Here is a 26,012-nt window from a genome sequence, read left to right as displayed (position 1 = left end):
AAGAAAAAGGAAACCAGTACTATGTTTATGATAAGGAAGATAAAATAAGATAAAATAAAAACTATCCTACACAAAATATCAATAAAATAAAAGCTCCATAATAATATCATCATAATAATAGACAATGGAACTGTCACCAGCACAAATTAATCCAAAAATAGTGAGTTTCTAAAAAACATTGTACACAACAAGTAACAGGGGTGCACATTTTCATTTCTCATATAGATTGTCTTGTGACTAAACTGCTAAAAATTGGACAGAGAACCTTTTTGTACACGAACAAACCTGCACGAGGCAGGAAGCCAACTGGTGTGGTGTCACATTTCAGTCAACCATCAGCGCACGCAAACGCAAAGCGTTTCCATTGAATTTAGCTTCGTAAAAATGTAAATCAATAATTAGCTCTATCTGAAGGGTGCCACTCATCAGTTGGATCTTTAAAGGAGGTTTTCGACATTTTGAGAAATGTGCTTAATGCTTTCCTGAAAGGTTTGATACCACTCATATCCGTCTGTTAAACAGGAAGTTACAACTGGTCGGATATTTGCATAATGGTAGCAGGTGGAAACACAACTTAATTCAAATTTTCTTTTGCAAAGTTTCTGGAAAACTGTAAAATTGATGGTAAATGTGGATTTAAATTGTTTGTATTAACATCCACATTAATGCGGCATTAGAGGTGCCTGAAGATGAGTTTTGTTCCCTTTGGACAGAGCCAGATAAGCCGTTTGCCCAATTGCTGCTTTGCCAACCGACTGTCGCTTCAGATTTACTCCACAGACATCAATGAGGGACTACAAACTGTCGTCTGTCTATAAGAAAGCAAATAAGCAAGTTTCCCCACTAAGTGGGTCAACTAAGTGTTGGCTGTTAAATTGATGATTGAAAGAAGAAAACAATACTAACCTGAAATTGGCAAGGTGCAAAGCTACCCCACCACACTGTCGAATGAGGGACGGAAAAAGTGACCTGATCATGGAAAACATGAACACTGGCGTGAAAAAACGTCACACACTAAATCGCACCAAACGGCATCAATTCATAAAAGCCGCTGTGGCACCTTCTTCCACTTCACCTACACTGACTAGCGTAAGATTGTTTGAGTAGATAAACAGTCAACAAACTGCAGCTGACATGCCAGACTGCACTTAGAGCATCGTCTCAAAGAAAGAAAAAAAAAAAGGTCAAACCTTCTATTTTTAGGCTATAAACAACCCGTGTACACAAACACACACACACTCATACGCACAAATTTGAAATGGTTTGTACTACAAAACATACAATTAAACAGCAAACACAGCACTTAATTTCAAAGTGAAAAAGGCATAATCTGTGTCTGCTTAATGTGGAAAAGATTCTGCCAATCAAAATATGCATTCAAGAAGTGCGGTTTTATCTCCTATCTACGCTAAGTGAATGGCAGTGTCTAATAGTTTACTGTTCAGGTGGTTATGGATCATTTTATTGTGGGGTTTAAAAAAAAAAATGTGGTAGGAGAATATGACGACACCACAACCAAGCAGGCCTCTGTGAGTGAGACAAAAAAGTGCACACACCATCAACACTAGCATAAAATAGGTTTACTGAAACAAGTCCGCTCCACCAGCACTAGCCAGTGTGGTAAAACCCCTGCACCGTAGCTCGAAACATTATCAAAGTCACACTCATATATGCAAACAGATCCACTGAGAATCAACACATTGCTTGTTTTTAGGGATACCTAGCAAAGTCTATGCAAATATAGTCATATGTACATACACGTCGTTGAAGCTGAAAAGCTATTTTACTTTGTCGCCAACTGAAGCGGTAGAAATATAGAAAATGTCTTTTTCCTTTCACTTTTTGAAACACGGCAAAGAGCTAAGGAGAGCTAGAGAGAGCTAAAGAGGACATCAAAGCTTTTTGTATAAGGAGTGATTTTTATACAAAGTCAGAATTCCTACTTCTGGACAACCAACAGACCTTCAAAACAGTTTTTTTTTATGTTAAATACCAACAGATAAAGAATACTTGGACTTAAAGAACCAAATACTTTCCCTACCAACGAAGAGCAACCAGAGAGGCTCAAAAAACTCATACTATGCATTTAACTGGATGGCATCTACTCCTGGAAATAAGCTGAGTGGCTGGCTGGATTTCTGGTGCAACATTTTCCATCCACGTTCCAGAGGAGATGAGGTGAGAGGACGGGAGGAGCACCCCGTCTGAGGAGAGAGTGATGGGTGAATTCATAGCCCGAAAAAAGCATCGACAGTTCCTAGTTCTCGTTTCCGTGACAGCGGGAATGATAACTTGTCATCATCCCTGCACTGTGTGCGAGAGGCATTTGGCTTTTTTTTTTCTCTTAGAGGGGTTATTGGCACTCTGGCAAGGTGCTTGGCTCCACCTGAGGGCTCGGGCCTCGCTGGGTGTTAAGATGTTGAAGGTGAAGTATCTTTACCTAGAAGACCCGGTTTGAGTCAGTCTGCTCAGTGCCAGATAACATAGTCGCTCAGTCCTCAAACTTGGCCAGATTAAGTTCTATCCAAAAAGTGCAGTTTGGAAGTGAGTTATGGAAGAATGGAAAGCACACAATCCAAGGGATGTTGGATTTCAAAGAGCAGGACGTGGCGAGTCATACAAATCCCATAATGTCGACAAGCCACTGATGACATTGCGAACAATGTAGCAGAGCTCAATGTGAATACATGAAGGTGAAACCATGTGAAAGATTAATGTTTTTTATGGTTTTGTCAGATTTCAACACGTCATTTCTACCGAAAGAAATTAACATAGGGGAGTCCATTCAAGCAAGACGGCTCTAAAAATCTACTGTGCCTCTAATCAAGGATTTACATGGGACAAAATATCCAGCTGAGCTGAAAGTCATTCTCACCTCACTCAGAGCGTGATCCCCAAAGGATTTTTTATTTAAATTTTTTAAATGTTTTTTGGCAGAGCCTCTTAAGTCTGGGTGACGCAGCTGAGTTGTATAATTTTGGACAGAGGCAGATGTGTGATGGTAGTGTCACATGGCAGTGGGGTCGGGGCAGTGGGGGTTTTTTAGAATGAGTGTGGGTGTATGTCGTAGGTGTTTAAGTGTCACCGAAACTTCACTGTGGGTGTAGAGAGGTGTGGCAGGCGACTCTATGTGACCCAGGTGTCCAGTCTCATGCGCTTGATGTTTCCTCCCTCCTGCTCTGGCTCGTTTGACGCCCTGAGGAGCTCGGCCGAGGGGCTGAAATCTGGGCGGCCGCCGGGACCAACACTTCCTGTAGCCCCAGCTGTGCTGCCGCCGCCGCCGCCACCACCTCCTCCGCCGCCAGCCGCACCAGTGTCATCACGATCGCTGCCTTCAAAGGAGCTGGCGTTGCTGCTGACGCTGTCTGCAGGCGAGCGGCCGGTCGGGGGCTCCAGGCACAGCAGCGAGCCCGGGTACTGTGGTGGTGCGGTCAGGATGGCTACCCCTGAGGTTAAGGACGGCGTGGTAGAACATGGAGGAGGGCAAGGGGTGCTGCGATCCCGGCCGGGTGAGACAGGCTCCGACTTGATGTTCAAGCTGGAGCTCGTGTTGACGGTCAGCATGGCACCTTGAGGTATATGGGTCACCGGCCTGAGAACAGGGTCACAGAGGACACAGAGAGGAAAAAACAGTGGAAGATAAGGGACAGAACAAAGAGGAAAGGCGAGAAAACAAAAACATACACATGATTAGCTACTTGACAAAAACAGCGTATGAGAAACTGGAAGGTCACTCGATTCAAGACATAAACCCACATTACAAGGCACAGCACCAACAGGGAGAAGCCACACTGCAATATTCAATAATCCAATCAATTCTGAGCCTCAAAAGCATAAGTAACCCCCCACTCCCCCTGCTCCCAAAAGATCAACACAGCAGCCCAGGAAGCATGAAATGATTCGTGTGACAAGGTGGTTCGCAGTGAGTCAGCTATGGTGTGAAGAAGTCTACAGATGATAAAACAGAAAATAATCTCGGGTTAGAGAACATGGTGGAAACCGGAACTAGATCTCATTTCCTGTTTGACTGCAGACAGCACCAGACATGCTTTCGGGGGAGTCAGCCAAAAGCGCACAGACACACAGGAAAAAGGAAGCGTGATACAGTACCGGCCCAACCACTCATCTCTACCCAAGAGCAGGTTGGACGGAGAGCCAACACTGTGGGGAAGAAAACATAATGTTGGAGCCCAAACCAAAGGGAAGAGGTGGATTAGAAGGCATGTGTGGAGAAAAGTGTGAAACATTATTGCGAGCAAAGTTTCTTCAACAACAGCAATAATGTTAATAATGCCTCAGCATCAGAAAAACAAAAAAAGACGACAATCTGCTGATTTCTGTTGCAGTACACATACGAATCCAGGCATGAAACACTCGTTTTCTGGTCTCTTAGGTGTTCTGAACTTTTGACTGCCTACAGAGTTTGTGCGTTGTCCATTAAGGGAAAACATGCATACAAAATGAATGCAAAAACATGAACATTTCATTTTTTGCTTCAGGAAAGTACTTTTCATGGTTAAATTAAGGATTGTATTTATAAAGAAAAAGAAAAGTCTTGCAAAGGCTGCAAAAAAAAAGGCTGGAAATACTAAAACAACAGCAGCAAGAGATGGAACAGAGAGGAGGGAAATTAAAGAAAAATATTGAAGTTTGATAGATATTTGCAATGTTTCTCATTTTGGAGTGCATTACCCATTTGCAGCATTTCATGAATTTGCTGGGCTTTCACTCTTGAATGTGTTTGGTCCTTAGAGGCCACCGTATATATATATGGGTGTTCCAGGGCTGTAGCATTAAATAGGACTGGAACAATATGAGGAAGTTGTTTGTTTGATTTGTCAAAGCTTGCAATTAATTGTCAAATGCACACCAGTGGAAAAACAATCATAAAAGCTTTTTTTAAGTCAACAAAAATAATTAGATCAGTATTCCTTGCCCAAAGAGTTAAAGTATATTTTTTGTTTTAAATCAAAAGAGAAAAGGAAAGGATAGTGTAGCCACTCCCTGTACTCCACATACAACATGTAAATGCAGACTTAATGCAGATGTACATGCAGTAGACTTTAATGTCCATGGTCTATTACCTTTATTAAAACTTAATATTTAGTCAGTGCGTGGTTATATTTAAAAGTCTGAAATTGTATATTTGCCTAATATTTGTCATAATAATGAACTACCTTCATATTTTCAAGATTTATCATGAGATTTAAAAAATAAATAAATGTATAGTTGCAATTAAAGCAACATTAAATGCACTACATACCCCCCCTACAGACAAGGTCATGACATTTCACACACGCACACACTAGCAGTGGCTGTTCACCTCAGATTGGCAGCCAGACTGGACACCTGGCTAGACAGCTCGCTGCTCTGTTTGTCCACGCCCCACATGCTGTGGATAAGAGGAGAGAACACACTTCAAGGATCTGGTGCTCAAGCCACCAAAGACACAACTCGAACCTCGCAGCGTTCAAATCACTCTCGTCGCACTGCGACCGCTTTAAACAGGTCCTCTAATCTAATACAGATGCTTTGCAGTCTTCTTTATTAAATCTGGAAATTTGACATAAGAAGGAGAAAAAAAGTGAAAAATATCTGCCAAAAATAAAATCACATTCCACCTCCTTAATACTTGCAAAGCGATTTGTCTTTGTGTCTCAATTCTAGGAAATGTATGTACTTTATCGACACAGCAAAATATATTAAAATCAAGAGAAATGATTGTATAACACTGGAAGGAAAAGTTCTGTTTAAATTTTGACTTTGTCCAGTCATTCAAAGACATTCAAGTCTGTGTTTATAGGAAGACGCCTAACTGGGACAGCAACAGGAAACAAGGGCAATACACAAAACTGTGTAGTCTTTCTCCCAAATATGAGGACGCTGTAACTGTGTTTAATGTTTCATCTCCACACTCATTACTTTGGATGTGACCTAACATAATGTTATACAGACTGGGATCCTGAATTACCTGAATTTACGAGGTACATAATTTACAATAATGCCTGGCTTTCACACAAAATCCAGGGAACATTACATCTTTATTAAAATACTTTTTAATTAATGTCACATCTAAATAAGAATGAGAACCATGTATCACTGTCCAAACCCTGAAGGTCATTGTATATACAGTAAATAACGTCCTTGCACCAGATGCCTACAACGTATGGTTTGTATTAGGGCAGAGAGTAAACCTCAGCCAATATAAAGAATAACTGTTTGCATGTGTTTGTGAGTTTTAGCTACTCTGAAGGAGCCGTGACAACATGAGCACACTTTAACCTCAACCAATAATTAACCAGCAATCTAATAAAGCAGTGGAACGGCTTAGTTCAAGTGTGCTTACATCATTTATTTACTTTAATGCTTGAAATGCACTGCGATATAATGAGGTTCATGCTGTGGATCTTTAGTTCATCAGTCTATTTGAATTGTTTCGCAAATGTAAATGTGCTTTAGCAGGAGAAATAAACCAGATTTTTATTAGTCAAGGAGCTCTAAGTGTAAAAGTGATTCTTAATTTTTCATTTTTCATTATAGGGAAACATTTGTGCATTTAAATATTGATTTGAAATTTATACGTAAATGAGAAGGGAGGTAATGGCTTAATAAATGGTAAATACATAGAGCAGATAAAAGCCATTAATAAGTGCCACTTTTGGATCAGTAAGTGTAAGCCAATTATAATCAGTGGTAGGTACAGTGAACAAAAACGGTGGTTTTATTACTTCATAGTTATAGTGACTCAAGTAGAAGTAAAAGTACTCCTTAAAAGAACTGCTTAGAGTAAAAAAGTAAACATAAAAAAAGTAGTGAGTTACTTCATTCGTATTCTGCAAAAAAAAAAAAAAAAAAAAACTCTTAGAACACCTTATTTAAAAGTAAAGTAACATTCTGCTACACATTGTTAAACATGTTACTCATGTAATTAATAAAATATCTTTGAGATCTTTCATACTGTTGAAGTGCATCGACTCCAGAAAAACGTTATGCCAGATATTCTGATTGATTTTATGAAGAGGCTGAGATGGTGAGATGTTGGTGAGACCAATTCACTACGGAGGGATATGAATTGCTCGCATATAAAAGGTCATGGTATGGATATCATGCAAGCTGACTGGGAAGGTCAGGAGTAAAGTATTTCAGCATTAACTGGGTTGTCAGCAGACAGACAGCTTTTACACCAGCTGCCAGTCATCATCACCATCATCGTCGTCATCATCATCACCATCATCATCACCACCATCCCTGACACTGGATGTGCGTGACGGAGCTTTTAGGAAACCAGATTCAAAAGAAAGACGCAGCGCAGATGAGAAACTGAAGAAAAGACTTACACCAAGTTGCTGAGTGATGCAAGATTAAGTTGTTGTTGTTGTTGTTGCTGCTGCTGTTGTTGTTGTTGTTGCTGCTGCTGCTGTTGTTGTTGTTGTTGTTGCTGCTGCTGCTGTTGTTGCTGGGTAACAGCCTGCTGTTGCCATGAGGATGGCAACAAGCCACCAGGTGACGCCAGAGCATGTAAAGCAGTGATGTCTGCACTGGTCAGCTGGTACTCTGAGAGAGGACAAAGGACGGCAAAGTCACAACTAGGGTTGTCAACACTTAACAGTTAAATCAGTTAACACCTACAACATCTTTGACTGGTTACACACGTCGGTCTATAGGTCCATCATTTACGGTCTATGTTAACCAATGAACAGGACGCATCGCAGGGAGCTCCGTGATGTCAGTGTGCGTCTCGCTGTGCGGAGTGTTTGTGTGCACGTGTCCAGCTGTTGTTCTGTCTTTTGACTCTGTTCTTTTGGAGGTAAAATAAAACATCCAGTATTCATTTAAAGCCCCCGGGTGCTTTTCCCCCCTCAACTAAAAGGATATTTTCACTCCCCATGTGTTCACTTCACCTGTGTTGTATGCTGTGGGCATGGCGGAGAAAGGCAGCCCTTGTGCCAGCAGGCTCGGCGTGGCCACAGAGACCACCGGTGTGGTGAGGCTTTGTGCCACCTGGGCTCCTGCTGCCAGCCGCTGGGCGTTCTGCCAGAAGAGGACACCGACATGTTAGTCACAGCAGAAACAATTTTTCCCCCATGTGGCCTCGAGCTAAAAAGACTCATTTCAGTGGTGTAGATTCTGACATGCTGGGAATGACAATGTGCATATGGCTGGTTTCATAATGATGTACTAAGTCAAGTAAATCTCAAAGTCAAGTGGATTTACTATCAGGAGGTTCCTGATGCCATGCATCAATAACAGGTTCCGTGTTCCGAGTATGCCATAAACAGACATATTACATTAAAGGCAATGTATTCAACAATCGGATGTAATTATGTAATAGGGTGTTTTTTAAGGGCTATGCCTTTATTAGAAAGTGATAGAGTGAGATGACAGGAAATTAGGAGAGAGAGAGAGAGCCGAACACTCAGCAGGGATATATGCAATTCATAGCCGATGCCTTAACACTGAGGGCACCAGGGCGGCCGCCAAGACTTCAAATGAAGTCATTAGAGCACAATTAATCTCAGAGCGTCATATTGTTAAAATGTCTCATTCAACACTCACGTATTTAAAAAAAAAAAATACTTAATAATAATTATTCTGCAACATCTAGGAAAATGTCACTAGAAATGTATGTTTCTAATCATATTTACGACTACATAATACTATCTAGTGCTGCAACAAAGAATTGTTTTCATTATCCATTAATCTGCCCTTTATATTCTTGATTAATCAAACAATAAAACAAACCATAGAGGTTATCTTCAACCAGATTCATTTGACTTTTAATTGAATGTGCAGCTCATCTCACATTTCTCCAGTGGATGGTACTACAGGCCTCAGAGTATAGAGATCGGTTAACCATGCTTTTTATGTTTTAATCATTACTTTTTAGAAAACGGGGTACATGAGGTCACTCATTTATCCTTAAATATCCAGTGTTTCTCCAACACAGGTGCACGAGACATGCTGTTATCTGTAAAAATGCCACCATAAGGTTGAATTATTATGTACCTGCACTGAAAAACATTCTGGAGTCTAACTATAAAAAGCCAAAAATGCAATAATTGTGGTCTGAAATTCCCTCCTCTGAATTGTAAGGACGTGAGAATACAGATCATGCTGAGAGGAAACGCTGGCTGATTTTAAAGAGAGACAGAAAGAGAGAGGCCAAATTCAATTAACTGCCTTTTGTGAAGAAGTGAGGAGGAGCGGCAGGGTAAGAGTGATGAAAATGAATCACTACCCGCTGGAAAATGAGATTCTTGCCTGTCAACTTTGAGAGGAATGTTAAAAAGGAGGGTGACTGGCAATGAGCCCCAGCAGCAGTTATCATCCCTCTCTGAGTAATTCCAGCTTAAAATTAAAAGGTGGTTCTCAATCAGAAAATTGTAGCCTTCCTTCTGTACTTTTAAAATGATATCTGCTCTGTAATCATCTATTTCTTTGTTTAATATTTTAGGGGAGAATTATAATCTATAGGGGCGCAACCACCATTTTCATTGCTGATTTATTGGCCAGTTCTTGTAGTGATTAATCAATACATCCTCTATAAATGTCAGAAAATAGAAATAAATCCTGTTATAATGGCCCAGAAACCAAGGTGACATATTTAAATGGTTTGTTTTATCTGACCAAGACCAAACCAAAAGATATTTTATTCTCACATGTGATACGCAGCAAATCCTCACATTTGAGAAGCTGAAATAAAACATATTTGACATTTTTGCTTGAAAATGTGTGAATCTAATCAATTTATTGCATATAAATTCTGTTGCTCCACCAATTGATTAATCGACTAATCCTTTCAACTCGTGTATAATTTGATTTCAAAATAGCATTTAACTAAAAACGAACACTATTAATATTAAACTATTAAACACTTAAAGTGGAGTATTTGCTGCACGTGCTTTTCCAAGACTGAGGAAAAACATCAGAGTTAAATGCCTTTAACGTAATACCAGTTGTTTTTTGTTTTTGTTTTTTTTAAAACATTTCTAATTAACAATTTTGGTGGAATGTGAAAATGAGTGTCAGTGAATAGGGAACATGCTGCGCTTTGTACCACAATGCCAAGTGAAGAGACACCCATGCTTAAAGTGGTATCACATGATGGAGTACATGGGTCTGGTTCAAACCCTCCCCACCCCCACACACACACACACACACACACACACTCCTCAATCCTGACAACGCTCTGATTACTGTGGAGGTCTATTTTTCCTAGATTATCACCAGGAAGATCATGATCCTAACAACACAACCATGAGTCCTGAATCACATGCAGTCAGGTGGGAACCACAAGTTGAATACCGTCCCAAGAAATGTCAGTGGAACAAGGCCAAAACAATGGAGAAACTCTTGTACAGTATTGTAACCATGCTAATAATGTGTGGACATTCGATAGCCATCGAATCATGCGAGTGACTGATGTTGGGGGGAAAAATCACCTCGTTTACCAATTCCAGCTCATCCTCTGTCTGCAAAGGGTTGTAACAGATCATATTAGTAACTAAACGAAAATAAGAGTAAAAATACATAAAGAAAAATTTAACTACTTACTGTAGTTTGGGAGAATACTTTTACATTTGAAATAAATCAATTTATGCTCAGTGTAATAATAAAAAGGCGTGGGACCCAAAATCACAGACGTGCCATTGCTGCCTTCTATCAACAGGGGACAGCAGAGAGGAAATAGTTGACGAAACACTAACCACAAGGGCCATTTAGTACCACTTCTGCAACTTTTGGTCATATCACAAAATCTTCTTCAACACTTATTCACTGGGTCCAAGGTCAAGAATCAATCTCAACTTTGAATCAAACGTGAAGAAAGCGTAAAATGAAAATTTGTAGTGGGGAACAAGGTTAGGAAGGTTGTGCAACATATTCAGAAGCTCCAGAGCAGCTAATAAATGGAACACATTTGTTAAAGCTATAAGTTAACATGGGTGCATGTTTAGATAAGCAGGTTCTGAGAAATCTCATCAGTATGCTAGCGGGGAGGTGGCTGATCCATCCGAGACGTTACCAACTCTGCCAGAGTAAATAATGAGATGTAGAACTGGAGTGCAGAGCACAACTCTCTGCTCTCGGGTCGTTACAAAAACACAAACCTTCTAGAAAGCACCCTCAACGAGACTGTTTATCTTCTGCATAAACAATGTTAAATGTTATAATAGAATATAAATATGCCAATTCCAAATGCTTTTGTATAGTTTTCCATCTCACTCAGTGGCCAGTGAAGCCATGCTTTTCTGAGATAAAATGAACATCATTTACAAATCTTCTGGGTTCCAGCTGTATCTCCTGTTTGTAAGATCCTTACTTTTTATTATCCCAAGTGAGTTAATGTGTTAACAAAAAGGTAAGTAATTTGAAATGTTAACTAAAAAGGACCCAGGCAGCACAAGTTCAGCTTGGTTAAGCTCACCATCTGCATGAGGCTCTTTCCGCCCTGTGAGGTGATGACTCGGAGGTCTGGCTTGCGGCTGTTGACCATCTGGGGGCTGGGAGGTGGGGGTGGAGACTTGGCCGGAACTACTTTCCCCAGACTGTTGCCGTTGGAAACGGTGAGGAGGCCTGGGGAGGCCCTGGCACTGGTGTATCCATTAGCTGCGGGGAGAGGAGGGTGCGAATGGACAGAAATCAATAGGAAAATCAAACAGGTGAATGCAGACAGCGGGGTACAGGAACAGTGTGCACTCAAAATTATGTACAAATAATCCTCCACAGCTTCACCTTTTTCAAATTATCATTCAGAGATGCTCTAATTTAAAGACATGTCAACCTTGACAGAACAAAGCCCTTTGTCAAAGCAATCATAACCTCATCCGCAGTAAAAAAAAAATGTTTTTAAAAAATCGGATCTGAAAAGGTGATTTCAGAATATTTTGTTGTTGTTGGTAATTATAATAAATACGATTTAGGAGCCAAAAGTCTTCCAACAATTAAGCCTACAAAAACATTTTTCCTGTGCAAACATTTAAAAGAACTGAGACCAATAAATGGGCCATGAGGTGGCATTATGTTAAAAAAGTGAGCATCTGGGAAGCCCATGCAAGTCTGTTGATGTTACTGGTGGCATCCCCTGATCCCTCCGAGCCACGATCACAGATGGTGCGGAGGAGGAGAGGAGAGGAGGAACCTTGGAAAGGATTTGGGCAGTGTTCATTTTTGTCAAAGAAAATGTTTGACGATGATTATTCGCTCGTAATAACAGTATAGATGAAAAAATAGGGGGAAATCTATGTCCATTATGCCCTGAAAGACGAGACGAAATGTGTGTTCGGGCAGACATGGGCCTGACCAATAGCCGACCCTTATTAACCAATCGTTGACCTTAACGGACCAGATTAAAATGCACTCTTTAGAGTGGAGGAATGTTGGGTTTAAATAACTAATGCAACAAACGTATTTTCTCAGAATAGCTAATAGTCTACAGGTTTTTATTCAGAAAAAGCAACATGTCCACTGGCTGTAGGGCTAGCCTGGTGTGCAGTCTGTTGACTGTGAGACATGTGGTGGAGAATATACCACTGTGATGGAATGCAGAGATAGTGGCTCGCTAGAGTGGCGGGAAGCCGGTCTGATACAGAGTTTCCATACTTCCTGGATATTCATCCTATAGCGGTGAACCGCTTTGCTCATGTTTCACAGAGTGAGCCGGGGCTTAGAGGAGCGGGAAGATAATGTCATCAGCGCCGGTCTGCTTCAAGCCATATTTGTTGGCGTTCGGCTATAACAAATAACATAAAATAATAATAATAAGTACTCACGGACTGGACTTGGGCATCCTCCGTTTGAATTATTCAGCTCGCCTCCAAGAAGAGCACCTATTGAAAAATAATTCAAGCTTTCACATTTTCTGAAATCTAAGTATTAACCGTTCAAACGTCTATTATTTCTGACAAAACCTGACAAATAAGGACGTGTTTTTGTTATAAAATGTTATTAGCATATGCGTCTGAACTGTTGTTGCGGTAACTAATCTGCAGGAGTTTTTTTTCTTCTGGTGATTTTGGCAGTTATCAAACAGCTTCAGATGCATCACCACCTCCTAGTAAAGTAATAGGTAATTGGAAGCCGCGTTTATTGACTCCAGTTCTCCAATTCTTAATATATAAATATGTAAAGGTGATACAAAAATACCAGTTGGAGGAGTGCTGCAAATGTCAGACAATGCAGAATAGTCCAGTGTAGAGGAATGTGCACCTCCCTGAAGAGCTAATCAGCTCTTCATATATAATGATAAGAAGGTACAAACAATATCCACTGCAGGTCTATGGAAGAATAACAATGGATCCAACATGAAAATGTTATGCATGAGGAGGTAAACATGAGGAAGAGTGGATACTTTAGAAGTATTCCTTATTTCTTCACGTCAGAAACATCTCAAACCAAAAGGAAGAGGCCTGTTGATAGTTTACCGTCTGTTTCTGCTGGTATTCATTAAGGTCTACTAACAGTCTTGCAAGACTAGGCAGGGTATTACTTGCTCACCTGCACTGGCTGGTCGCTGTGGCAACCCAGGAGACACCGTATTTCTCTGAAGAGCCGGTTGCTGTGGCGACAGGAGGTGGGTATCCGTGAGCGGTGATGATGTTACATAGGAGGTAGTTACCAGCGCGTTGCCAGGGTTACTGAACTGCAGTGTGCTTTGATTAGACGCCTGGACTGTGACTGGCATGGAGAATGTCTGGGGCGGAGCTGTCGACTGCTGCAAAGTGGGAAGAGAGACTTTCACTCTTAGTCTTTCAATTTTAGTCTTTTACATAGGATAACTAGTCACCAACTAGTCTTAGCTTCTCAGGCAGCAGAATTGCACACATATGTAGTGTCTTTGATGAGCTAAAATAGTCTCAACAACCTGATATCATCCAAGACATTTTACCCGTTGGGCTCCAATTACAGGTAAGTGACAATGTTCTAGCTCAGAATAATGGACAGTTAAGCATATGTCAGCGAATCCCCATTTTATTAGATTAAATAGTCAAATCCATATGATATAGGCACAAAGGACCAAGTGACATGAAGGTCAAATATATAAAAGTAAAAGTAAATATTTAATGATTTTCACATTCTCTACATTAAAGGCACAATGAGTAGGATTTTCTTTAAAAAAAAAAAAAAAAAATTCTGTCAAGACCAGATGCCATTGATCACATCTTTAAAGAGTTTACATGATTTTGACAAGTCGCTCCTCTGAGTTTTTAAATATTTTACCAGTTAACCATTTATTGGTCAGAATTCTTACTGTCAGTTAATGGTTCAATGGGAAATTATTAACATTACTATGTCAAACAAAGGTGTCAAGAATATTTAATATTTAAAATTTGCTTTAAGTCAGATGGCCAGGTATGGCAATGGCCATAAAGCTGTTACATGTTAGAGATATGTGTTATCATCTATGATGATATAATGTTTCTAGTCTTCTGCAAAAGACCCAGTAAAAAAGAGAACCCAGTTAGGGGAACTTCCCCCCAGTAGTGGTTTCCTGTCGGCACTCAAGACAAACACAGAACAATAACAGAAAATGTTTGACCAACAAGTCTAGAGTGACGACAGGAGTGAACAGTAATTCAAATATCCCAGATGACTTACTCCATAGCGCTTGAAGAGAACATCCAGGTCCTCTGTGGTCTTACGGTACTTGTCATCATTTAGGGGACTTTGGTCGATGGAGTCTTCACCGTCCGGCTCTGGACTGTCACAACCGTTGAAGCCTTTCTTTCGCAAAGTCTATGAAAAAAAAAAAATTAGACTACCGTCAGTTTAGTCACTTGAAATTTGAAGTTGCTTGAAACTTGAGATGTCCAGGTTTTCTGGATTCCATGATTAAGATGAAGCTGTTAACATCCATAAACACTACACTGCATCTCATCTCTGCTTAAGGGTAAAGTCAACTGTTAATAATAGATATTATGACAGGAACCATTTTTGGGTTACCTAAAACTCAAGCAATGGTAATTGTCAATCTTAGCTAATTGGTGGGATGGATTTACCTCAATAATGTCTGCGTTGGTCCGGCTCTCGTGAGGCTCATTGTATTCTGTGTATTTGAGCAGGACCTTGTCCATGTCAGTACTGGCGTACTGGAACAGCTTGTTCGCGTGGTTGAAGATGATCAGAGCAATCTCGCAGTCGCACAACACACTCAGCTCGTAGGCTTTCTTCATCAGGCCAAACTTTCGCTTGGTGAATGTCACCTGAGAAACCAGCGGAGGAAGTTGGGGAATGGGGGGGAAAAAAAGGAATGAGAAAACACACAGATTAGAAATGCAGGTGTACAACATGGCTTCTTCTGTGCAAAGCTTTCTCACTCTTCTCTACTTTCCAGCCTTAGCTATTAATATAATTCTAGGTCTTCTGTGATCCGGTCTAGACTTGCGATTCAAAATGAAATTCACCGTTCAGAAAAAGAAGTAGATGATGTGTGAATAACCTTTCAGGTGCCTAGTAATGAAGAAAATATAACAGAACAATTACTGACAGTTTTCAGCATCAATAATGTAGCACCAAATTGAATAATAGCATCAGACACTGTTTTTTAAGCGATAAGCAGTCACTGAACCAGATATATGCACTGAAATGCTGTGAATTTAGACATATGTTGATTATATTTCAGCCTTGACTCTCTGATGTTATGGGGACATACTTAAAATAAAAAAAAGAAGTGTACCAATATATGAAGTCTTTCTAGAGTCCACACTGCCTTTGCCATCACCATAGGATGAATAGGAATAGGTTTATTTTCAGTGCCACAGTACAGGCCAAAAGCACAAAGTACACAGTGACCAACTTTTCTGCCATGACATACTTCTCACTGCCAATGTTGAGGTGGGCAGTAACATCCTGAACTCAAACTGAATATCATGTTTAAAACGTATTAAATGCATGTTTCTCTGGAACTATCAACTAAATTATTCAGCATACATATTATTTCAAATGCCTTACGTTGCAACCCCTGATGATTTAAAATGAAACATGTTCAGTTTTTACTGTACAAACGGTTTCTAGAATCTGTTTAATGTCAGAGTTGTGAGGAGGTTGTTCACAAAAACAGCGATAACAAAACATCAATACAGTATTTTACAAATCTGGGCTGCTTGGCGGACAAAATGGACCTCATGGACATGACCGTGTGCTTGGATATGGAAAAAATAGAACTGTGGAGGACCGAGAGCATGAGGCAAAATATTCTGTAGTGTGATGAAACCATAATACAACTTTTTAGCAGTGATACAAAGCACTTTGTTTGGCAGAACATAAACTCCTCTCATCACTCGTCCAACACCATCCCTACTATGACGGGGGGTGGGAAGCCGCATGCAGTGAGAGTAAGCAACAAATGGAGCTGAAAAAAGCAAATTCTTGAGGACAGCTGCTGTAAAATATAACAATCTGCCTAGCACCTCATCGGACTGGTAGTGAAAGTACCAAAAACACAGTGTGACGTTAATAAACCGCACACATTACTCATGATTTTAATATGGTTATATAACTGCTTGAAAATGGTTTTAGAATTTCATTTTATTCATGGCATTAATAAAAATAAAGTATGGAATCAATTTTTACACTGTACCTCCTGGAGAGTACCCCCTTTAGTATTAAAAGCACTCTAAAGTTAATTAAGAAAATGTCTTGACAAAAAATAATGTACAACAGCAGTACTTCTGCTAAGCTCTCAGTCTCTAAGTGAGTTGGATTTGTATCTGATCAGTCGATTTCGAAATGAAAGGGTCCCATGGCACACTAATTTGATTGAATCAATAAAATCAAGTTTAGTCATATTAAAAACACTTTAATGGCATTTTACGAAACAAAAATCCATGAGGGATTATTGCTCCATCTCAACAGAATCCAGTCCATTCATTCTAGTCTATCATACTCTGGAATAAGAATAGATACATTTCACTACCAGCTTGTGGTAATTTAAAGTTTCCTATACTATAGATATATTTTAACGTGTACCAAAAAGTATGGAGGTTCAAAGTGCTACACAAAAAAATCATCATAATACTCAATTATCAAAAACACATTTTTTTGCAGCAGGTCATCCATAAAAATGAGCCACAGAAAAGAGACACAGATGAAAACTAAGTTAAGACTCACCTGCTTGTTCCTTTCATCTGTGATCCGTTGGATCTGAATCTTTTTCCTACCCATGATGCTTTGCAGGTGTGGAGACAAACGTAGTCAATCAAGTGGAGAAGTGCCTCTCGGAGGGTGAGAGAGGAAGTGCAGCCTGCTACCTCTTACTTCAGCCCAAAAACAGTCAGACACGGTCATGCATCTGAGGACACACGCACACACACATTTCTCTGCCCAGGTGTGGTGAGGCAACGCTGACGACTGCTTTGATTGATGGGCGGCGAGAGTGAAGAATGCAGAGATGTGAGATGTTGGGGTGTGGAGGTCCTCAGTTCATTGTTTGTTCAGCAGGGACAAAAGCGGCAATCTTCCTTTCAGCTGCTGTGATGAGGCGGATGTCGCTACTCTCCTGTGTGTCACAGAGAGACGAAAGGTCACACAAATATCACGCAAACATCAAAACAAGACGTGAGAAAAAAAAAATATATATATATTCATGGAGATCGTGCATATTCCTGGCTTATCAACGAATCACTTTCTTGTCATTTGAGAAATAAAATCACACGGTAATCCATCCGAGTTAACTTTGAAGACAACAATGCTGCGTGGTTATTACAGCAGGGGTTCACAGACACACATCTAGCCAACACTTAGCACCAGAATCATGGGGGAAATGCACTGGCATGATGGTTAATTAATTACAACCTTTATTATTGATTAGCAACAAACATGTCAAGGGGAAAGGCACTTAATCAAACAGAATTTTGACGTTCTCATTCTGCCTTCATAGTGATTGTCAGGCGCAGTTAGCATTGTCAAGTGCCCTCTAGCAGGTAAAGCTACATCATCACAGTCAAAAGTTGTGGATATTTATGCACCTAGTTAGCAACATTTGCGTTTCTTTGGCGGTGTCCAAAATGTGTGTCCGAAATCAACCGCTAGTGTGTCCAAAAGTAAAGAGGTTTTGTGTTGTCTTGGCCTATTAATATCAACAATTCAATGAAAGACGTAGTGTACCCACTAATAATAGACACACTTAGCATAAATTATAGTCATGGCACACAAAACCTGTCAATCGTGAAGCAGATAATGACATACTACAGCCACAAAAGCTATTTGAAGACATTAAGAAAATCATCATAAAGGTTTGTTAGATTATTTTCAAACATTTGACAGGCTAAATGCCTAATTGATTGGATTACTAGATTATTAAAGGCTAAAGCTTGTTGTGAGTCAGCAAAACGTACAAGCAAAGGGTCAGCATGTTTTTTTCCCACACTGTGCTTCTGCCCCTTTTAGGGCAATTCAGTGACAATATTGAAACGATCAATGCCATTATTTTTGAAAGGAAAATCAGTGGAGCTCTACGTAAAAAGGATGTCAGCGACCAGGACTATGGGCCAAGTCATGTGTGTAGCGCAGGTCAAAGGTTAGTTCAAAAGTTCTATCGCGTCAGAAGTGGCATATTGACATTCATAAAGTCTTCACACATTTTTGTGGGCAGACTGAATTCCTGTTTGGTTATTTTTTTCTATTGGCCCAACTTTGAAATCCTTGACACGAAGGTCTGAGAGTCATGAAAAAGACATGAAAATAATTAACAAATAATGAAAAAGGAAGCCTTGAGAACCTCAGCATGAGTTTCTGATATATTTGAGACTAAAGAAATTGGTCAGCCTCTTTGTTCTGTTACACACAACCTGAGCTGGTGCAGTCAAATGATTAATTGTTCATAAAGTGATATTCATGCATTACTGCAGGTATAACACTCTTCACTGTGGCAAGATTCACAATTAGTTTTCAATGCATCAATGGTGGCAATGATAACTATTTAAATGAATATACAACAGCAGTAACAACAGTTTCCCTTTGCTTAGTCGTGTCAACATGACTCCATTATACATTTGATTGTATCTAGAATTACAAATTAGTCACTTAATCTTCATAATGAATCCAAATTATCCAACAGTAATATATACAGCTGCAAATATCTTTCTTTTAAGTATGTCTACAACAGTGATGAACTATTATGATTAATTGCGCTGCACAGTTAATCATAATCATAAGTGCAGCTTCAACTGTGAATTCAACTGTGTCAGGTGCTGATGCTGATGCTTTGCATTTAGGGCGGCTGCTCTGGTGCATTAAGTCAAACGCACCATGGAGCTGAAAGTGATGGTCAATTAATCAATTAATTAGTCAAATTGACAAAAACATAATTGGCAACTATTGATAATTGATTCATAGTAATAAGTCATAATAGACTCATTTTTCAAGCAGAAATACCAAACATGACCTGGTTTGAGCTTCAGAATTATGAACCTTTAACCCTGATTTGAAGATAGATACCTTTCATTTCTATTTATCAACATTTGATTGACAAAACGATTATTCGAGAATTTAATTGTAATAATCTTTAAATGTGATTTGTCATCTGATCATGCCAAGACGCATTAACTGTTATGTCTGTACGCTCCGAGGTCAGATTGGACATTGGGATCCAATCAGCCAGACCACATGCTGAGGTGGCCTGGCTCCTGAGGTGGACGTATGTCTTCACCATCCTTCCCCCCACACCAGCGTTCATCTCCCGATCCAAGAGCAAAGGGAAGAGAGATGAAATACCATGGCTGGGGCACAGCTGGGACCAGCTGTCTGAATCCTGTTATGTTACTGCTGATGAAAACCCAACATCTTCGGATTTTGGTCCTTTAAAACGACATTTACCCCATTCACACACACATTTATACACTGATGGCAGAGGCTGCGATTGGGGATGCACCTATACCAATACCAGTATCAGATATCGGTGAAAATGTACTCATGCACTCATAAAACAACGCAGATTCAACCATCCACACCCCAATGCCACTAAGGCAATGTTAACCTATTTGAGCCTAATAAACTGGAACACTAACCTGATGCACAAACATGTTAAATCCATAATGCATCACCAGCTGCAGTATGTAGCTAAACAGACAGCTCCAGTAAGTCTCCAGTAAGTCTCCACCACATCAATTAATTAGCTGTGACGTTGTCAGCTGCCACAACCTGTCAGGGTTTCCCCCAATGTATTGCATGACGTAATGTTAGCTTGTGTCAGTCGAGAGAGAGAGAGAGAGAGAGAGAGAGAGACATCAGTAACAGTTACAGCGTGAAAGTAGCAGTGCTGGACAGTTTATTCATCAGTGAATAAATGCTAGCTAAGTTACTGTCTTGTTGTCATCCAGCTGATAATTTAGGTGCAGGAGGTTAGCCCTTAAATTAGCAACAACTCTGGCTAATCTGGTTTATGAACACTTAAGGTGGACTGTTTTTAAGGTGGACCAGCACTATTCTGCTTTAAATGACAAGCTGCTCCTCCTCCGATTTAGCTTTTTAAATAAAATGTATTTTAACTGATAGCACGGATAAACGGATAATAAACATCCCTACCGCCAACATTTATGCTGTTTGTATCAGGAAAACACAAAGTTGAATGTTAAAATGTAACAGCAGGCAGTCGGGAACAATCCAACATTTGTTTTCATTTCATTTCTTTTTATGTAGTAATCATTTTTGACTTCATGCTTGACATTATTTTATTGATTTGTTTTAGTTTTTTTGGGTGTGTGTTTAATATTGTTAATTAAGGGAGAGGAATGGGAACTGTTTTTATGTGGCAACCACTTCTCCAGAGACAGTGAATGCAAACGGAGCTACATTTCCCCAGTCTCACTACTGTAGTGAAAACTGGAATCAAAACGAGACTTTCACATTTTCTAAACACATCAGATAAACTAAAATCTATTCTCCTTCCTACAGATATAGGCTCAGCCCTGTGGCAAATGTGTTACTTTTCCCCTCCAGTCTTGACCCTCCATGTCCATGCTCTCCTGTGAGAGTGTTGTGAGGCCAGACGGAAAAAATGAAAATGCCAGTGGAGTGCACATGGGGCCTCCACAAACCACATCTGAACCTCAGAGCGTCCAGCTTGAGAATTAATCAGAAGTTGTAATAAAAGCCAGCATATTAAGTTCAACCCTAAAAGTCTCAGTGTCATTTATCTGTGCCATGTGTTACGTCAGCAGTAGCATATGAAACTTTAGCCTTCCGTATCAACCATATTTATTTTCACTTTTCTGCTTACTAACTAGTTTTCAAGGGGTTGCATTGATCCAATACACTGGATCTGTATCAGCAAATCCTGACCTTATTAAGTGGATCAGTTGTTGGCCGTGCACAACAATGTTTTCAGCCAATTCGTCTGTCATAATAAAAATTCAGTGTTTTCACTACTTCTCTGTCACCACTGAAATTCCTGGCCTCATGTTATCCTACAAGGAAGTGATTCCTTCAATTTAGTTAAGTGTGCAGATTTTAATTTTGAGGAGAAAGAAATAAGATCACTGGTATCAGATGGTTACTCGCTATCAACAGTTGAGGTGTCAGAGGTCTATATGGAGGTCTTCAGTCTTGACTGACCCAACAGTCAAATAACCACAGATACTCAATTTACCGTGAGAAAAGTCCTCACATTTGAGAAGGGAATCTTTGGCATTTTTGCTTGATAAATCACTTAAACAATTTTTTTATTTTCCCTCGACCGAATAATTGCTTTAGCAGGAAAAAAAGCTTCTATTAGCTCAAATTAGCAACTCCTAAGATTATCATTTCAAAAATACATGTATATTCAGCATACCCAATGATATAAAGATGTTTATACAACAAATCTTTTCTGTGATGGCAGACAACGGATGTTAAAATGATTTAATTCCCCTTAATGATGTCTATTATCAAATAATATTATATATAGACTAGCAATCAACTTGGACAGCCTGCAAAACTAACAATACTCCAGAAAGACAGAATAATGCATGATTTGATTTGTGCTGTGCCGACATGTAGCTTTTCAAACATTAAATATCCGTATTCACAGCAGTGCTGGACATCGTCATAGATCATTCATAAGCTGCAACTATAAAAAGGCACAGACTCTAAACAATTACCCCAACATATAGGAATATCCCACTGAGAGGAAAAAATCATAAAAAAAAGCTTTTCCATAGCAACTCTACTAAGTTTGCCAATGTCAAGCGACAATCTTTGATCAGCTGTGAATTGACCAGAATGGGGCTACACCGCGAGGCTTCAGTCCAGCCTCCCTCTGCCTGACTGCCCTCTGCATGGCTGCCCCCTCATTACTGTAATTGACACGTTCATCCCTCCTCTTCCCCCTTAAGGCGCTGATGGCTCAATTAGGAGCTGGCCAGAGGACTGATTGGATGCCAGGATAATGAGGTCGCCGCTTGGCTAAAACTGAGCCCTGGATCCAGCCAAACCAAGCTCAGTTTGTGACATACGAGAAGCCAAAGAACTGTTAACAAGTAAAAGACACTAGATAGAAGTGTATAATACTGGGAAATTAATGACTTTTGGCTGGACCATATTTGCGTTATTATCTTAAGAGGGCAGGCATTTGATCACTGGTAAAAAAAAAAAAAATGTAAAAAAGAAGTGAGCCACGCACATTATTGGAATCATCTAAGTGACGGTTATGCAACCCTTGAATATTCGCCTGATGAAGGAGAACGCAATCAAGCTCAGGGAAGGCATCTGTCTGTTTTGGAGGAGTGTAATTAGTGGCTGTGACCTTTAGCGGATTATGCACTAGCCAATGAAATGTGCCAAAGCCCTGAGATAAATGGTCGGAGCCTCAAACATGACTTGCAGTGGGGTTTGCCAATCCACAACTCTCGGAGAGGGGTTTAGGACGGCCCCAATGGCTCGAGCTCCGATCCACAAAAGACGAAGAGAGTTGATTCGCATTGTCTTGTGATTCTGCGTCAACCTTTCAACCCGACAATATAAAAAGGAACATGTCGTGATTAAAGATTAATGTATTCATATCAGCTACAAGCATGAGGCGCAATGGATCGACTTCCTTACACTCAAGAAGAAAAAAGCCATCTCATGTTCGCCTTTTCATTTTAAAAGCTCTACAGCGGAAACTCCCAAACCACCTCACATCACCTCTCACTTAAATCTAGATCTACCTTAGACGACCCAGTTACTACATAATCTTAGATAGCCTCCGGCATGTTGACAGAACTGGTTTCAGGTATTATACACCTTTTACATATAATGAACTGTAAACAATCTGCATACTAGAGTTGTGCTTTCCACTGGGTGATTTTAAAGATTCTATCATGAAATGGGTTTTTTTCCCCATTCATGTATCTTTTTTGAATTATTTGTTTTTGCGTTGCTGTTTTGATACTTTTTTCTGTAATTCTGAACTATTCTGGTTATAAGGTCTCTCTTGAAAAAGAGATATTAATCTCATTGAGACTGCCTGAGGTGTCATCTTCAAATTCCTTAATTCTTTTTTTTTTCTCCAAATGATGAGTTTATGCTCATAGACCTCTAAAAAGATCTTTGGGGAAGTAGAGAGGAAAAAAATACAACTTTCGAGACATGGCTCAAGTATTTCAACCAACATAGAGGACTGAAATTTGTTATGTTGCCACTGTAGGCTATAATACATTTTAAGTGTTTCCTTCCCATTTATACTAATATTAAAAAAAGGAAAATCCACATTTGTCTCTCCCCTCTGATTCTCTTTACAGACAGTAAATATGTGTTTTAAATCAAATGTGTATATTGCTGTAATATACATCTGTGCTTAATCAACAAATATGGTTTGATTTGTGGTCAGTCTTGTTGTTAGGCGTTATATGACCCCAGAGACAAAAAGTTCAAGCTCTCATGGCCAAATGATGCTAACAATTCAAGAGTTGAATTTGAATTTGATTGCTGCTGTGGACTGTGAGAAACCCTTGGTTGATTTAATTCTGTTCATCTTGGCAACCACTCCCAGCGTTGTCAGCTCAAAGTCCTACCCATAGGAACGACAAGTTTCAACAACACTGTTATTTCAAGCATTTTAATAAAATACGTCTGTGGATGGTACTGTAGCACGTTTTTTGGGGGGGGGAAGCTGATCCTGCTGTGAGGCAAGTGGAGAAACGGGAATGTTTGGGACGTGGGGAACTTCGACTTCTAAAAATAAGCGTTCGGTAAGCAATCTAAAACACATATTGCACATTACGATACAAATGCTGCTGGCAGAGAGCCGATTAATGAAAGGTGTCATCTATGCTCTCAATCAGCAGAGCCGTAATACCTTCAGAAGTTGATATGAATCCATCTGCAGGGGAGGGCAAACAGTGGCGTGTCACCCTGTCAAACTGGCCTACTTCTTACCCAACAGCTTTGGTATCTACCATGGGATGGCACAGAAAATCACAGCTGCTCATTTCCAGTGCACTGACAGCATGCAGCCCCATGCCAAACCATAACATGTGTCCTAATTTGAAGGGATACGTCAAAGAAAACAGCTACACTTAAAGTAAATAAAGCCAACCAAATGCCCTTTGCCTGACAACAGCATCGCCACTTTATGACAGTATTATTACTAGTATCTGTTGTTTTTAACTAAATATCATCAACACACACACACACACACACACACACACACACACACACACACACACACACAACACACACACACACACACCATAAAAATGTTTTCTTGAGGCTCTAAAAGAGTGGAGCTGGAAAATGCAGCTGGATGAGCAGCTTTGAACAATAGGTCTCTTATGTGTTTTCTCCTTAATGTCATTAATTAACTGGCCGTGTTAGATCTGGTAGGAGGACTCCACACGAGGTTTTAAATTATTATTTATTTATTTTTAATAAAAAGTGGGAGCAGGAGTCATGGCTGTATCCTACAGACGTAATGACAGATGGGGTCTGGACAGCGAGAAGGCCCGCTGACGGCGGACAGGTACGCTACACGGTCTCGTTTGACAGGTTGGAAGCTAATACGAGCTAGCCAATCGTGTGTCCCAATTGTCATCTATTTGACCAAATAATCCAATTTAACCCGCCACAACTCGGGTTGGTTTACAGAACAACAACAACAAGACGAATCCCCTAAACAGGCCATTTCACAATGTTCAAGTTACGAGTCGACAGCCATTACCTTCCTGACACTCTCCATATAACCAGGCTATCCGGAGCTGTTAGCACGCACTACTTTTGAAAATCACATCACAAACATCTCGTATTCAAATTAATATCGTACTTCTGCGTGGTATAAATCAGTGCCGCGATGCGTATTTACTTTGCTACGTTGAAATAATAAAGCTAGCAGGTCTGCTTCTGTGCGAGGAGAAAAGACGCAGGAAGGAAATGTATCACTCCACTTACCCTGAAATATTGCTGATAAAAAGCCGAAAACAGGCCTGTCGCCACGCGCTCCCCGACTCCTAACGTCTTTAATAAGAAGCGTTAATTAATTACGCTGAACCGACGTCTCTGTTTACACGAATCCGCGGCATTTTATTCCATTTAATGTTGAAGTAACTATACTGTCCACCCAGGCGATGCAGCGCACCCAGCGTACGAACGACGTCATTGAAATTAGCCCGTGATTGACCCGTCGGCGAGCCAATAGGAAGCTGACGTGCAAACCGTCCGTCCAATAGGAGCGCAGTGTGTCAAAAGGGGGCCGGCTCCTGCGAGAGGACATGACGGAGGTGACGGCCATGTTCTGCAATATTTGTCTGTATCCCTCCGCTTCAGTATTTACCTTTTGCATGATTTTGCATGTGGGGGAAAATGTCACTGTAGCCCCTCTGTTGCCTGTCTGCTTTCCATACGAGAACCCGCTAGGCCATTTGTTTTCCCACGTCTGTTGCCACTACAGACCCGTAAAGCGGCGACATAACCAACCGACGAGACCAGTTAGGGTTGTTAAAAAAAAGAGACATGTTGAGTTTTGTGAGGCGTTTATCGATTAAGTGTCTTCTTTTATCCTGCCATAAGACGCTATGCTATCATTAGTCGCCCTGTGAAAATCAGCACACCTTGGTTAAATATGG

At 40.2% G+C, this 26,012-nt stretch overlaps 1 protein-coding gene across 6 annotated transcripts; it reads right to left on the bottom strand.

The window, feature by feature from the left end:
• LOC311027667 (myocyte-specific enhancer factor 2D homolog) lies at positions 1-25,546 on the bottom strand. Of its 6 annotated transcripts, none has more exons than XM_084031789.1 (13): positions 25,335-25,546; positions 17,107-17,486; positions 14,997-15,200; positions 14,596-14,733; positions 13,495-13,711; positions 12,771-12,827; positions 11,426-11,607; positions 10,443-10,472; positions 7,902-8,031; positions 7,338-7,554; positions 5,324-5,392; positions 4,111-4,161; positions 1-3,592 (listed from the first exon to the last, which is right to left on the bottom strand). In XM_084031789.1, exons 2-13 carry the CDS (start codon positions 17,158-17,160, stop codon positions 3,127-3,129), a joined length of 1,815 nt encoding a protein of 604 aa, XP_083887915.1. In that variant the 5' UTR covers positions 17,161-17,486; positions 25,335-25,546; the 3' UTR covers positions 1-3,126. The 6 variants fall into 6 exon arrangements, with proteins under 6 accessions (XP_083887915.1, XP_083887914.1, XP_083887917.1 ...); XM_084031788.1 differs by having other exon boundaries at positions 17,107-17,494; positions 25,339-25,546; XM_084031791.1 differs by lacking the exon at positions 4,111-4,161 and having other exon boundaries at positions 17,107-17,494; positions 25,339-25,546.
• Between the last annotated feature and the right edge of the window lie 466 nt (positions 25,547-26,012).

Source organism: Eutrigla gurnardus (genome assembly GCF_963514095.1).
Source record: "Eutrigla gurnardus genome assembly, chromosome: 17".
Lineage (NCBI taxonomy): Eukaryota > Metazoa > Chordata > Actinopteri > Perciformes > Triglidae > Eutrigla > Eutrigla gurnardus.
This window is presented reverse-complemented; position numbering and strand designations above follow the sequence as displayed.